This window comes from Hevea brasiliensis, chromosome 3, assembly GCF_030052815.1.
Source record: "Hevea brasiliensis isolate MT/VB/25A 57/8 chromosome 3, ASM3005281v1, whole genome shotgun sequence".
NCBI classification, from domain to species: Eukaryota; Viridiplantae; Streptophyta; class Magnoliopsida; order Malpighiales; family Euphorbiaceae; genus Hevea; species Hevea brasiliensis.
In genome coordinates, this window is record NC_079495.1 from 6,520,695 (window position 1) to 6,537,119 (window position 16,425).

General features: G+C 30.8%; 1 protein-coding gene and 1 long non-coding RNA gene across 3 annotated transcripts; one reads left to right on the top strand and one right to left on the bottom strand.

The window, feature by feature from the left end:
• Positions 1–6,177: 6,177 nt before the first annotated feature.
• Positions 6,178–6,525, top strand: LOC131178613 (uncharacterized). Its single transcript, XR_009147546.1, has 2 exons — positions 6,178–6,234; positions 6,336–6,525. It is a non-coding gene; the product is annotated as an uncharacterized LOC131178613 (long non-coding RNA).
• Positions 6,526–6,660: 135 nt separating this feature from the next.
• On the bottom strand, positions 6,661–13,349 carry LOC110655118 (serine/threonine-protein phosphatase PP2A-4 catalytic subunit). Of its 2 annotated transcripts, XM_021811306.2 has the most exons (11): positions 13,079–13,348; positions 12,547–12,603; positions 12,082–12,165; positions 11,441–11,512; positions 10,231–10,302; positions 9,818–9,858; positions 8,826–8,892; positions 7,668–7,859; positions 7,438–7,527; positions 7,231–7,338; positions 6,661–7,143 (listed from the first exon to the last, which is right to left on the bottom strand). In XM_021811306.2, exons 1-11 carry the CDS (start codon positions 13,169–13,171, stop codon positions 7,078–7,080), a joined length of 942 nt encoding a protein of 313 aa, XP_021666998.1. In that variant the 5' UTR covers positions 13,172–13,348; the 3' UTR covers positions 6,661–7,077. The 2 variants fall into 2 exon arrangements, with proteins under 2 accessions (XP_021666998.1, XP_021666999.1); XM_021811307.2 differs by lacking the exon at positions 12,082–12,165 and having other exon boundaries at positions 13,079–13,349.
• Between the last annotated feature and the right edge of the window lie 3,076 nt (positions 13,350–16,425).

Below are 16,425 nucleotides of genomic sequence, written 5' to 3' on the forward strand. Positions count from 1 at the left end.
AAATTTAATAACTTTGTTTTTAATATTCTGCAGGGGCACGTTATCTTTTTCGGATTGAATATTCGATTAAATCGAATAATAATAATAATAAATGAGAAGATGTGGATAATGTAAGGGTTGAAAAAAGGAAGATGTAAATGCAAAAAGTTGTCAATCGGATGAGATAAATATGATAAAAACAAGCGCTACGTATGATGAATCGGATAAGTTGACATGTCACTTTCTTATAACATCATGATTCACGCTGCATTTGTCGTTTGCCCCATTTGACAAGAAAACACTGTTCTTTTGATCCTCCGATGAGGGGAAATTAAATAATATCCTGTGATTTTATGTCTGATTTCGGAAAAAAAAAAAAGTATATATACGTCTGATGGTTTATATGAGGTAAACAAGTCCCGAAACTTTTAATTATTAAATAATTTTTAAAAATAATTATTATTTTTATATATTTAATCAATTTATGATTTTATTTGATATTATTATTAAAAAATTATTTTTAAAATATATTAATTAAAAAAGTATTGAAAATAATTTAAATTTAATTTTGATAAATTTTAATTATAATAATAAAAAAATAATTTTTTTAATTATTTTTTAATAATATTTTTATTCATAAAAGTAATTTATCCTTCCAATCTCAATACTAAATAGGTATTATACATCTTACATTATAATCACGGTGGTAAAGTAAGAGTTAGGTATTTATAATATTTAATTTGATTATTTTTTATTAATTCTATTTAAAAATAGATAATTAAAATTAAAATTAAAATTAATTTATATTTAAAATATTTTCATCAACTAATCATTGAATTTATTGATCTAATCATATATATAGATCACACATTGATAAATTTTAAGGAAATCAAATAACTAAATATCATGTAAACATTTCACAAAATTAAATAATTTATTAATATAATTTTCACTAGGTTTGATATTATAGACGAAACAATAATTTATATTTGATTGATCTGAAATTTAGCATTTACAAGCACGATTCCATTACATAAAATATAAATTTGTGTTAATTTTGTAAGTATTAAATCATAAAAATGTAAGAATTTAAATTTTTAAAACTTCATTATTTTAAATTGATTATATTTTTTAAAAAAAATTATGAAAATATTATTAGTACATAAATTCATTTTTAATATGTTATTTAATAAACAATGTATACTTAGCAAAAATTAAAAATAGTTATATATTTTAATATAATATATTTTTTATTATTTAAAAGATGGTCAATAAATTAAATAATAACTATAAATATTTTTCAAAATATAAATAATTTATTTTATGTGAATTCCTATTTTATTATAGGTGATCAATCTTACATAGTATATTTATTTTATTTCTTATTAATTAACTTTTAAGAGGTTAAAAGTTAGTTCAAGTGTTTAACTTATTGATAAATATTATACAGAGATCTTAAAAATTTTAAAGTTTGGCTAAATTTAATAAATTATATAGCGAATCATATCCATTAAAAATATATATATTTTCATTAGAAAATTTATGAAATTTATTAATAAAAAAATGTAATTATAATGTTATGAAACTCAAATTTTTATCATGCATATGAAACGAATATATATGGTATATTTATAGTTGTAACATTAATAATTATATTTTTTCTATGATTATTTAAAATTAAATATTATATTTTAATTTAAATAAAATTTTTTTATTTGAATTTTTAAATTAAAACTATTATTTTAATTTCATCTTAATTTTTTTGAATATAATTAAAATAAACAATGCTAACTTCTTTATTAACCTTAGTTGAGTGAATGAAAGGTCTAGTAGAGATTTGTGTTAATGGGGAAAATGACATCATACAGGATTGCACCAAATGAAGTGCAAGAGGAGGAGAATAAACTGGTTTAATAGGGGGTAGTTTCTTTCTTTATTTTCTGATGATCTTACTAAGTTTAATTTTAAATTGTTTATTAATATTTTTATTTTTTCTATATTTATTATAATCTCAATTTGTAATATTATTTTGTATCACTCTTTTCATATTTTTTTATATAATTACATAAGATTTTACACTAAAATACTTAAGAATGAGCAAGAAGAAATTCAATATCACTCATAATAATATTTTAATATTTAATATCTATAATTTATCTCATTTGAAGTATAAATTTTTTAATTTCAAAATCAAAATCAAAGTAAAATATCAATTTTCTCAATTTTTACTTAAATAATGAAATTAAAATTAATATAAGTAATTTTTTCTTTAATCAAATAGCATAAAAATAAGATTTCTCTATTGATAATCGACATATTATAAATTATATAAAAATTTAAGAGTAATAATGATCTACATATATATAAAAATAATATTACCATTAAAATTATAAATTTAATATTATTAAATTTTATATTATATAAAATATTATAGAAATTAAATATTTATATTTATTTATTTAAGTTTATTTGCTGTGAAAATAATTTGACTGATGAATATATTGAAATTTAGGAGTATGCCAAATATTGAGTATATTAATTAAATTGTGTTTCTAATATTATGAATCAAATAATTGTAAAAACTAACTACAATCATCTTTGATTGCAAATAAAAAAAAAAAGAGGTTGTCTTGCTAGAATTGGAATTAAAATTAAAATATATATTTGAAATTGGAATTTTTTTAAAAAATGTATTACTTGATTAAAAGTAAATACAATTATTTGAAATTGAAATAGATAATAAGTGGAAATTGAAAATGACTGTTGGAGTTTTAAATTGTTTAAATTACTAGTTTTAATAAGTTTTAAACTGTTAGAAATTGAAATGATTCTAGAAATTTATATAAGGTTTTTTATAATATTATTATTAAAATTGTTGTTCAAAATATTTTAATAAAAAATATTAAAATTTAATATAAAATTTTCTTTTACATGTAACACCCCTAATTTTTTTTATAAATTATTTTATATGTAAATAATAGTATTTTATTGTATTAAATATTTTGAGAATTTGTTTGGAATTTTCTGAATTTTTAGAATCGGGTTTTATTTTTTTTGAAAATGTGAAATTTTGATATTTTTAAAAATTAATTTTAAAACCACGTAGGAAAACTGAAAATATATTTTGACTCTACAAATTTTTTTGAGTTTTTTAAAATTTTTTCAAAATTTTTGGGTCTCGTTTTTTGTCCCCAAGGCAGAGTAAAAATTCAATTTCCGATATTCTGAATCGGACCAGCCAAATGGAACTAGATTAGGTCGGACCTGTCAAATCAGACTTGCCTTCTTCTTTTCTTCTTCCTTCTCCCCGCGCATCCCGACTCCCTCTCTTCCCTCTCTATTTTCTCTTTCCTCCCTCCTCCCCTTGCCGACCAACCACCACCCCTCCCTCCCCAGTTAACCGGCACGCCCCCAGAGACCATTACCACCATCGGCCGCTGCTCCAGTGGTCGAAAAAGCGCGCGCGAAGTCCCTTCAATGTGCCACGTGACTCCTCGTCTTTCCTGATCGATTCCGGCCGATCTGACCACCGATTGGATCGGATCTTGTCTCAAAACCCATCTACACCTCAAAAGCTTTCCATAGACACTAAAAACACAAAAATCCATCAAGTGGTTTATCTAATTTTTGTCCGGAAAGTTTACTTTTGGGCTAGATTTCTTGCAAACCGTGAACCCTATGAAAAATTCAAGAGTATCGGAGTACTCTCCTCCATGAGAGCTTCGCGACAATACCCATTTCAAAATTTTTCGACATCATTCTCCGATGAATCCCACGGAACTTCGCAATGTTTTTCTGAGCATTAAATGAGCTTAATAAACCGCAAAAATTATGTACTAACCCCTATATTGTGGACTTCTCGTTGGTACACTAATTTTGGTGAAAATTCGACAACAATTGCTCAGGTTTGAAATTTCAGGCCCGGCATACATGAAAAAGAAAATTCTGAGAGCTAAATCGACATTATCTATTCCTAGAAGAAGATAGTCTCAGTGTAGTGAATTCACCAATTTCGGTACTAATCTTTTTGGTAGATCATAATTGAAGAGGAAGAGTACGATAGCACAGATGTGTGCAAATGCTGCACAATTGCACACGCACACAAGAGGATGAGATAGCAGAGTTGCACGTTCAAACAGAGTGGTTAAATTAAATATTGTCGCAGGAGAGAGGGGAATGGAAAAATATGTGGAAAATTCTATCCATGTTGCTTCCTTCCTTAATACTGTTAGAAATCCAAAATCAAATAGAATTAGGATTTGAAGTAGAAATTAGTTAGGAAGTAGAATTAAATTTATATTAGGAAGTTTTTTTTTTTGAAAATTTTTTTTTGAAAAAAAAAAGGGAATTTGTTTCCTTAATTCGGTCAAAACTGAATTTGATAAGCAGTAGTAGTCCAAGTCCAATTTGGACTTGTATTCGTGTCATGGCCTATAAAAGTGAGCGGCCATATTTGGTGTAAGAGGCATGTCAGAGAAAGCATGTGCTAGGCCATCAAGTTGTGAGTATTTATAAGAGAAGTGCAATGCAGTGTTGAGCCAAGTGGTAAGATAGTGGCGATGGAGAGAAAAATAATCAGAGTGAATGTAATTATTTTTCTTTTTGATAGTGAATTTATTAATAGAGTAGACTTATGTTGAACTACGTTATATTTTGTGTAAGTGACTTTCACAACAGATACCATTAGTGTTTGTCTATGGTTCTCAATAGAAACATTAGTGCCAGGGACCATCAGGAACTAATGTAGCGTGTTACATGTATGATGGAAATGTTAGAACATCATGGCTTGAGAACCACCCCTCACCCACCCCTTAAAAATGTTATACATATACACACACTCTGAAATCATTTTCATGTTATTGAAGAGTGACAATTTGTTTGGTTACATGTGGCTGGAAGAAAAAAGAAAGCGAAGGAAAATCTTTGAGGTGTGGTCTTTATGCATTGCACAATGGAAGACAAAGAAGAAACAATGAATGCAAAAGTTGGCACTACTCTTATGGAAGATGTAGTGGAATTAAGAAATGTCAAATTGTTAGAACTGCTGACAGTTCTGTCAGTGTCACTGCAATGAAGTTTTCCTTGAGAAGTTGCTTTTCACCCACGTACCATAATGAAATCTAAAGGTGTAGATGGAATGTGTAAGGTCCCAGCATCCTGTAAATGATTGTCGACTGTCATCTTATCCCTTTAAAATGAAATTTCCAACATTAGTCCTGGTAACTGTGGGGAAGGAAATATCCCTTGAGTTTTATTTGCTTCGACTCTGGTACATGTTTCTGATACAGACATGTTTCTGAGGTCAGAGATGCCTGTTTTCCATAACACCATAGACATAGAGGTGCTCACTATTTTAAGAGTCAAAGCGTCCTCTATATCTGAGTGTCCTTATCTTACACAAGTATTTTAAAGTAAAGCGGAGTTGAAGTAACAATTCCCTCAGAGGATGAGGTTCAAATGCATGATATGCCTGTCTAGGACTGATAAATGCATGATTGCACAATCAGTTGTTTATGTATAGGCTTGATGGGGCATTTGCCAGGTTTCACCGTTTAGAAGTGCAGAATCTAGTTACAATAGGAAATAGTTTATCTGAACTCATTCACGTTAGCAAAATCACTTTAATTTACCCATCATTTTTCAGCATTGAGTTGGAAAATAATTTTAAGAATTTCAATCAACTCCAAATTTGCGATGTTATTCAGGTGGCTGGGATTCAGCAAACATACCACCAGTTCCACCATGAAGCTGTGCCACGCATATTCACACAACTCACTGCCCCTGCATTTTTTGGAAGAATGCTTGTAGGAATACCAACAATACTCATTGTGAAGTTCTGTAGCAAGTCCCTGGCGAAATGGGTTCTTCCTGTGATATCAAACACCCTGGGCATTCCCAACAAATCAACAAGCTACATACCCATGCTAAATGGATCAGTTAGTGGTAAAATATCAGACAAGATCAGGCAATCAAGTTATATCCAGAAGTTACTCTTCTTCTCTTACCAGCATTCATTTGATGTCTATACGGGTATTGGATTCCTCCAATATGCAGGCCTTGCTTGGTCAGTGGTAGATCTAGTTCCTTCTCTTTTCTGCCACCTGAGGTTGTGGCGCTTGGTGGCTTTTGCGCTATGGAACGCTCTTTTTTTTTTTTTTTTTTTTTTTTTTTTGGGGGGGGGGGGGGGGTGTGTGGTTGGGGGTGGTGGTGGTGGTGATTAGCACGGCTCTAGTACATGTCAATTTTGTGAATCAGGTGATTTTGTCCGGGAAGAAAACCAATCGATTCATCCTACTTGTAGTGGAATTTATGCTCTAGCAAGTAAATGATGAAACAATATTAGATTTGTGAATCAGGTGATTTTGTCCGGGAAGAAAACCAATCGATTCGTCCTACTTGTAGTGGAATTTATGCTCTAGCAAGTAAATGATGAAACAATATTAGATACAAGCTTTAGAAGTCTAAATGCATGAAAAGACAGTTCATGGTATTTGTAACAAGAACATATCAATTGGCACACAAGTTACAAGATTTTCAATCTCAAAATCTGTTTGTGGAGGATATTGAATAAGTAATCTGATTACTTTTGTTTCGTCACTCGAGCTTTTTTCCCTCACTTGCAACATAATCATCAATATACTCCACATAATGGGTGTCTGAGGAAGACGGTAAGAAAGAGAGTAATCAAACTTCTAAACAACTTTCTAGAAAATTACAAAGTGAAAAAACAGAGCATTCACCAGGTATCAAATCCATTTATCACTCTGCACGCCCCCAAAAGGTTGGGACAAGTGATCCACAATTCTGCTAAAGAAGGTACAATCTAATGCTGATGGTCTGCCATAAGCTTTAGCCAATTGTGGAGACTATCCAGCGTGGTTTAAATACAAGACGCAACAAAAAACACAAAATCTTGCCCTATTACACATGCTTTTGGGCTCCCATAGGCCATTGCCACCAGAAAAGCATGCTAAGAAAGTTCTGAGATATTAAACTTTATAGATATCTATTGCAACTAGGATCCGCGACCACCTGAGCATGAAATAGGGAGAAGGGGCAGCTGAGATGCAGGTGATATTGGAGCAACAGAAAGCTGATTCACAGGAAGTAATCAGGTGTTCTCCGGGTAACATCAGGCTCTCCCCTCCTAGGAGCTGGCTCGAACTGCAATGCATCAAAGATCCAACCTAAGATTTCACCAGAGTACAGCATAATTGATTGAGAAGAAATTTGGGAAAGAGACGGACTAACCTGGATGAAAGTGTGAGCCTTGCAGTCATCAACTTCCAAAATCGAAGCCATATTTCCACAGCGATAGCAATAATTAGGTGCACTAAAAATGGTAACCACCTTTTGTTCCTGCACCCAGAAAACAAATGAAATGTCTTAAAGACTAAACTTACTGTCCTGAAAACATAATCCAGAAGGACATTCATGAACTGCAAGAATGATAAATACATGTGCCCAATTAAATCCATCCATAACAAGCTGATGTGCCCTAGCAATCAACTTCAAGTTGTTTGTATGGTTAAATTGCTCGGATATATCCTACACCAAATAATAAAAATTACATTAGAGAAATTTCAGAAGTGAGTTCACCAACATAACTCAAGAAAGATTAAAAGAGAAAAGAACAAAGAATAGAACAGAGAGAGAGAAGCACCCCCTTAGTGATAAAGAGGAGTTACCTGGCCAAAAGTATATCCAGCACCACGTGGTGATATACCCCAGCCACATCGGTCATCTGGATCAGACCATAAAAGATCACACATTGCCCCTTCATGAGGAACCTCCTGAACACGATCAAAGTTTCGTATGCTGTCGAGGGTTTCTATTGATGGGGACAATCCACCATGTAGGCAAAATATTTCCGACTCAACCTACCAAGGAGAAAATAGGACTTTCAGATGTATATTTTTTTATTCATGCTACCTTTGACCTAGCTTTCTTAACCAACAAATAAAGCAGAAAATTTCATCCAAGTGATCCTACAAATATTATGAGAGGTTTTCTGTCACTGCTTTGTTCGGATTGAGGGAAATGGAGAGAAAAGAAAAGATATTTGATTTCTCTCCATTCCCTTGTTTGGACATCAAGTAAAAGAAAGAAAGAGGAATAAAAAGAAATGAGAAGAAATGAAATTTCTCCTCTCCTTTGTGATTAACTCACACCATTTCTCTCCAAATTGATGGGAAATGGAGAGAAATGGAGAGATTTATAGTAAATATACTAAAATGTCCTTCTACAACATAATAGACATAAGAAAGAAAATGATATAATAGTTATTTCCTCTCTCTTTTTTTTAAAGGGAGAAATTGCATTTCTCTCCAATTCTAATAATCTATTTAAACAATAGAAAGTAAATTAAATTTCTGTTCTTTTCTCTTCATTTCTCTTGTTTAATTTCTCTCCAATTCCCTTGCACAATTAAGGATCCAAACATAGGGTAAGTGATTTCAGATATGCACATTCATAATCATTAGCCAAAGTTTGCCTATGCATTTGTATTTTAGGGAGAAGCATTTCAAGTGCAAGGAACTGCAGCTGAATTGAGCAATTGGAACAGTCATAGATCTCCGCATTAGAACATAAAGACAATAATGGTGCACTCAATGACATAACATAGAACAAGGACAACATACACAAATATTATACAGGGGAGAGCAGAACAATGATTATGGTGAACTTCAGAAACAAAAGAAAAGCACCCACCATAATTAGCTAAAAGATATCTCTAACCTTGTATCTCAGAATTAACACGAGTGGTAAATCTCTATGTATTCTCTCCACACCTATCCAAATTTCTGTTAACTTAAAAAACACCACCTAAAATAAGTCTTACTAACCAAGGCAGTCAGTGGAAAATAGTCAAAAAGGTCTGTGAAGATCTTCCAAACATTAGCATTGCCGTACCTGTAAAAAAATCATATAAAGAAAATAGCATCACAAAGTTGCAAGAGAAGCATGAAGCAATCGTATCTGAAAGCAAGAAGCAAATTTATAAATTCAGTATGACTGCAAGCAAGCAAATCAAATCATCCAAATATCTCCGAAAGGGCATTTCTCAATAAACCTTACATTAATTTGTGATATCACTTATAACCAACATAATCACCAAACCAACTAACTTGGCCTTCATTGACATTCAATTATTGCATTTCTTAAATACATATTTACTTATATGGCAAAAATAAATGCACATCACATCACAATGTCATTTAGAGACCGTTTGGCATTGAGGTTAACACTGGTTTTTTGGAAAAACACCATAGATGTTGTTGGAAAAAGTAGCTTTGAAATAGTTTTGCTGATTTAACGTTATTATAACTAAAACATGTTAAATTTAAATTAAAATCAAAATTTAAAGGTCCATAATAAACAATTTTAAGATAGTGTTTTTCTCAACAGCAACCAACAATACCTAGGATCCTTGATTTTGCATATTTTGACCATATATGAGGAGTCTTGAAATGAAATCTAGGATATAATCTCCTGAAAAGAGATTCCAAGTAAACCATGTATCTCACAAGCCATCCTCAAATATTAAAATCAAAACAGATACTCGAAAGTTCACTTGTAAGCATAAGAAATCTTCAACATAAACTTAAGAACACTGATGTTGATAGAGAATCTTCTTCTTCTTTTTTTTTTTTTTTTTTTTGGGTTTGGGGGCCGGTGGGGGTGTATATTGATAGAGAATCATTGTTGTTGCAAATTATCTGTAACATAACATATAGAAGAATACACACATGCTCACACATATTCTTACCATTCAGGTTACTACCGCTATTAGCACATAGCAAGTGACAAAAAAAAAGGCTGTGTACAGAATACTCACTTTCGTAAACATTCATCATAAAACCCATAGACCTGAGTAATCTGCCAAGAGGAAAAACAAAAATGAAGCAATGTGTAGATTGATATCCAGTCTAGCAGTGTTATAATTCCAGGTCAATAAAGTTAAAAGCAAATTAAAAGTTTAACTCAACAATCTACAATAACAAGAAGCATCCATTATTTATAAAACATATTGAACAAACTGAAACAAATCAAAATGCAAATGATGATTAGAAGGATCCATATTCAAAATGCAATTGATGCAGAATTGGTTTCAAACAGAAGTGAATGGCGAAAAAGAACCCATATGGCCGATCCCAACTAGTTTGGGATAAATGCTTAGCTGTTGTTGTATTACCATAGTTGTTGATTAAAAGTGGAAACTCAATGATGTAGAATACAAATGAAAATTACCTGGCGACTTTCATGGTTTCCTCTGAGAATGGTTATTCGCTGTGGATAACGTACTTTCAATGCCACTAAGAGCTGAATTAAAGAAACAAATCAGTATCATTATCTAAAAATGCAAAAGTTTCAAACATTTACTGGGCTTCAAGAAAGCTACAATTGATAGCGCAAGCACAACTATGATCAACCCAAATATGAGAATAAAAAAAGATCTGAACATGTGTATTCAACATCTAAAGTTCAAAACCAAACATCAAAGGCTGGTATACAATTCAAAGATTCATTAAAAGTGATCACCAAGCCATGACATGAGGATCAACCTTATATCAAAATCCAAAACGGTGATTATATATTTGCGCCAACAACAATATAGTGCAATTTTTTCTGCAAATGCTTCACCCACTATACAGAACAATTGAAACCCAATTTTTTTTTTTTAAAAAAAAAAAAGAACTAACCAAACCGATCAGCTTGGTGTTGATTTAACATTTAAAAAAAAATGATGATTAACCAATACCATAGCATATTACAAATTCATATTTTAGAACTTATTATATGTAAATATTCTAAATAAATAAACATTCTTCCAACACATTTAACTTTTTAACTATAAATCCTATAATTTTATAATTTAATATTTCAATGTGTTATACAATTAATTTAAAAAGTAAGAATATAATATAATGATAGTAAAAAAAAACTTGTTTACGTATGTATATATATATATATATGATAGAATGAATTTTTTACTTAAAAACTACCATTAGTTAAGATTTTGCTTTTAAAGTAAATACTATAAACTGAATTTGGATCATTCGGGGGCGCCCGAGGGGAGCGGGGGGAGAGTTCGGGGGGGCGGGGGGGGGGGGGAGAGGAGAAGAGAACCTTCACTATTTAATTAACCAAATTCTAATCACCCCTAGTCAAAATCCAGGTTTAGGTATCAAACTCATCTTGCATCAAAAGTTTCAGGCAATAGCATTTGAGCAGAAATGAACACAATGTAATTAATATCTGAGACATAAACTAAAGCACAAATATGACTGATTTTTAAATGAGTAAGATAACAGCATATGCATAGCAACCATAGCAAAATTAGTATAAACAAGGCAACTAGAGTATCATGGCTAGTTTTTGCTTCCTTCTGTTGGAATTGTAAAGATGGAAATTGGTACCCAAATAATAATAGCAAAGACAGAATTGAAGATATACTTACTGTCACAGTTTCAACAGAGTAATAACCACGATCCACATAATCTCCCATAAATAAATAATTGGTATCTGGACACTGTCCACAAAATTTCAAAAAATGGTCAGAAGTCTTAAATCTGGATGTGAAAGGAAGAATCCAACAAATGTCTTACCAAAATATCCAAGGAAGAGAGGAAAGAAAAGGCCAAAAATAACTAAATTTGCAATTTGTTATACTCAAACATAAACACAAATGTCTTAAAAGCCCAACGACATAAAGCATTTTTGTTTTTTGTGAGGAATTCTACGAGTGCCAGATGAAATGAAAGTAAAATCATATGAGCTCAGCTGAAACTAAGAGAAAATTTTAGTAAACAATATTAATGGACCATCAAGCAAAAAGATTAAAAATGGAACGGACCTATGCTTAAAATCTTTGACATTGAAACTGATTGTTGGATGTCTTCAAATGAAATGCAGTAAAAATATCCATGATAAAATGAATAAAAACAAGCAGTTTCCTGACCAGCAGCAATTCACTTGACTATACCTCATGAATACTTCGACCTTCAAAAGCATTGGCAGGTCTCAATAAATTATTTTAGACAATCCCTCAGCTGAAACAGAAGAGTTAAAATACAAAGTGGTCATGGTCAGAACTGATACCTTCCCTCCAATTCGAAAAAGTTCTGCAAGATCATGAAACTGCCCATGAATATCGCCACAGATTGTCACAGGGCTTTTCACAGGCTGAGATACAGCAAAAAATATATTTTACTAGTTATTATCAAGTAATTTGACGCTTAAAAGTGCATGAAAAATTGAGTACTCTTAATAGTAGCCAAAGACACGCTGCATCTGGAATTATAAATACAAAAGAAAATGTTCCAAAGATTAGCCACTCTTCAAATGAAACAATTCTGAAAATTCAGTCCAGTGACGCAAATGAAAATTTTTCAAAGACTATGCATCATGTATGCTACAGAGATTTCTTAAAGCGACCCCAATTCCCACCCGCACAATGAATAACTACTAAAAGGATATTCTATTTTCACCAAATATAAAATGTTAGTAAATTCAGCACCACAATTGAATTCAAGTTCAAGGCAAAAAGGGTCAAAAGGGCTGCACCTGAACATTGCTTTCTTGCATCAGTATCTCCTTAGCCTTGTCACACAATGCTCTGACCTGGACGGAAAGAAATCAACATCAATGAGATATACCATTCTCACACAATCGTACATATAAACTCAATTCAGCAATCGTGAATCTTGACTTGCACCCATGAACAAGAAAAGAACTTTGCAACGGATAAAGCATTAAAATCTGTTTCTAGTCATATTCCTTCATTTCAATCACATTTTTGCAAAGGTAAAATCTGTCAGTTCTCCTAGGATGAAATGAGAATTACAAATGACCTCCAGGAATCCTTCCCCAAAAAAAAAAAAGAAATATTTTGCGAATCGGCTAGATTTTCCTAACGCGGCACTCCATTTTCAACCCAATAAAACAAATAGGAACAGATCAGCCGAAATATAAATACTACAGAAATGAATTGCTAAACCAACAAACATAAATCAGTGGACTGCATTATTAAAATTAGGAATTTGATACCATTTTCTTTACTAGACTCTCGGAAAACAAACATAAATTGAAGCAAAACCTGGGGCTCGGAGAGTGGCTTGCACTGCATGAGTTGCGAGATCTGCTCATCGAGATCGGAAATTGAATCTGAAGATAACGAATTCGCGCCCATCTTGGTTGTTCCTCTTCGGCTCTAAGACCGCGAACCGGTTTAACGGTAGCCGGATTAGGGACGACCCTAACCCTAAGATTGAATGAGCTGCTTCTTGTGTTTTCCTTTCAGTTTCTCGCAGTTCGCATGCGCAGTTCCCGAAGATGAAATGGAAGAGCGCGTGAAGGAGGAAGCGAGTGAGATAATTAGCTAATCACGTGAGAAGCTGGATTCTTCTTTTATTTATTTTTTATTTATTTTAAATGGATGGTAGAGAATTTTTTTTTAAATTATTATTTATATTATTTTCTTTTCTTTTATAGCAAATACATAAAAAAAATACACCTGTCATTTTATTTATCAATTTTTCTTGAAAAATTTTTCAGAGTAAACTTGATTCAATGATTGAAACATGTCTAGCCATTCGTTTGGCAGCAGACCTAGTTTTATCAAAGATCACGGGATTGTTTGTGATAATGTAGTTATTAATAATTTTAATATATAAATAATTTTAATTTATAAATATTTTTTAATTTTAATATATAAAAATTAAATAATATTTTAATTTTTTATTCATTATTTCATATTTTATTTTTATCAATTAAATAATATTTTTATTAATTTTTTTATAAAGATTTTATAATAAAAATATAATAATATAATAGAAATATTATTTGAAGATATAATTATTTTTTTATATAGATATAATTATTTTTTTATATTTTTTATTTTTTTATTAATTAAATACTATTTTATTATTTTTATTAATTTTTTATTTTTCAAAATTTTTAATTAAAATTTCATAATAAAAATAATAAAAATATAATAATATAATAGAAACATTACTTAAATATATATAATTATTTGAAATTAATTCAATCATATGATTATTTTTATCATTTTAAATATTAAAATTTTATTATACAATTAAAAGAAGAGAAAAGGAGAATTAAATAGAGAAATGTCATGTGTCAATATTATAAAAGAGAATGTCATATAGTAATATTATGAAAATATATTTCTGATTTATATATATATATATATATATATATATATATATATATATATTTTATTATATAGTTAAAGGAAAAGTAAAAGAAAATTAGATGGAGAAATGCCACGTGACAAAATTATAGACAATGCTATATGATAATACTGTGAAAAAGAATGTTACATGGCAGTATCATTGAAATACATTTCCACTTTATATAGATATTGTCATGACCTGATCCCATGGGTTAGACTGACACTAAGATCTGAGTCAATATAAGGCCCCCGAAACCCGTAATAAGCTTTACTTTTTCCAAATTTATAACCAAGGCTCAACAGGTAAATAAAATAAAATAAAAATATTTCATTTTAATTCAAGTCAACCCAACCTGATGATTAACAGCTACTAAAGCGAGGGGAGCCCAGGTCAACCCTACTACCACCATTTACAAATTATTTATATATCATAAAAATTTGTGTCATTCAGTGAAAAACCAAAAACTCAATTTAACACTGTCTCTAATAAGATCCACAATACTACTAACACATGCAAGGTTCTAAATTACAAATTTAAAAATAATATTACAAATAAATAACTGGTAATAGATCTGCGAGAAAAAAGATAGGTTATTCGAAAAAAGAACTCCTCATGTATTTTAGAAAAATAGAGTGAACAAGAGTGACCGTTCGACTTAGAGAGTAAATATTTATTTTACATACAATTTCTATAGCTATCTAATTCTAATACACCCTTATAAATGAAATGTATTATCTTCATACAAGTCATAAAAATCATATTAAGTCACAGCAAAGATAATCTAGAGTACTCACACACCCGTGTCAAATCCATACTCACGCATACATATATGGGGAGCTGATCCCCCTACCCAGCTCTTTTAATCTAAGGCCTGCCAGTGAGATTAACTCAAGCCGGATTTTCGATTAATAATCTAAATGCGGGGGGTCAGCAAGATTAACTCAAAGCTGTACTCATTTCAACTTTCTCAAAAAAGACCGGGCCCCAAGCGAGACTAGCTCAAGCTGATTTGCCGGTCCTACCCATATTCATATACACCACATACACACCCACTCACATACACAGCTCCAGATTATCAAAACATAGCAACCAAAGTAATATCATCAAGTATAAATGCAAAGCAAGGCATACCTAATATTTAACTACATAAATATAAGTATAAGTGATGCATGAGCATGCCAGAAATATAATAATATTGATTTTGTAAATAAAATAAATATTTACTCACAAATTGACCCGAAACTGCTGTGGTGGCTAAGGAGAGAAGGATGGCTGATCCTGATCACCTAGACAATTATATTATAAATCCATAAGTGCTAACCCAAATCAAGGATTTTAAAGAAATAAGGACACTCTAATTTTGTGTCGAAAATTCCGCAGAGTATCCCCTATACTTAAGACCTACACAACCTACAAAGTAATTCAAATAACATTTTTAAAATCACAAGTCTCACATTCACATCCCATCAATATCACATAGCCCCTTCGGGGCCCTCCAATCCAAGCAATTTTCACAAAATCAAAAATTATGCTTTTGCCCCTAAAATTGATATTCTGTAAAAATTACTCAAATGAGCTCTAAAAATTCTAAAACTTTGTCCCGCGATCTTTAACAATATTATAAAGCTATTGCAAAAAGAATTACAATTTTCTAATAACCCTTGAACATTTTATGAATTTTTACTCAAGAATATTACTCAATTCAATAAGTTTTCGACAGCTAATATATTCTTAATTCAACCCAATTCAATATTCACATATTTAACTTTTCATTCTCAAGTTTCAACTAATCATATAAAATTTAAATACCAAAAATTCATATAATTTTTATATGCCCGTATACTAAAAATTCAACTAAAACCCATATATATTTTTCAAAAATATTCCACTATCATTCTAAAATTCAACAAATACCATAGAATATCTTCAAATCATTTTACTTCCATCATATATTTTTCTTAAAATTTTTTTCTAATTTTTCATGTCCAAGAAATACTGCATTTAAGCACCATAGACTGAGAAATAAGAAAAATAATCTTACAAAAAACTTATCTATATCTTTAAAATTTTAAAAATTTTTGAGAAAGCCTCTGGAAATTGAATCATCCTCAAAGCTCACCGAAACCATCGCCTACAATGGCCGGCGACATCTGTAGGAACTGGTCACTCCAAAATGTTATTCTCCTCCTCCTGAGTCCATAAGTGGTTTTGGATCGTCGATCCAACGGTCGGATTGTCCTGGATCTGA

What these genes read in the sequence shown, in the direction of transcription:
- LOC110655118 (XM_021811306.2), bottom strand. Translation starts at nt 13,171, where the DNA reads ATGGGCGCGAATTCGTTATCTTCAGATTCAATTTCCGATCTCGATGAG. An exon ending in AGCCACTCTCCGAGCCCCAG is followed by an intron (nt 12,604 to 13,078) that starts GTTTTGCTTCAA and finishes CTTTCCGTCCAG; the next exon opens with GTCAGAGCATTGTGTGACAA. An exon ending in TTTTTCGAATTGGAGGGAAG is followed by an intron (nt 11,513 to 12,081) that starts GTATCAGTTCTG and finishes TTTTGTGGACAG; the next exon opens with TGTCCAGATACCAATTATTT.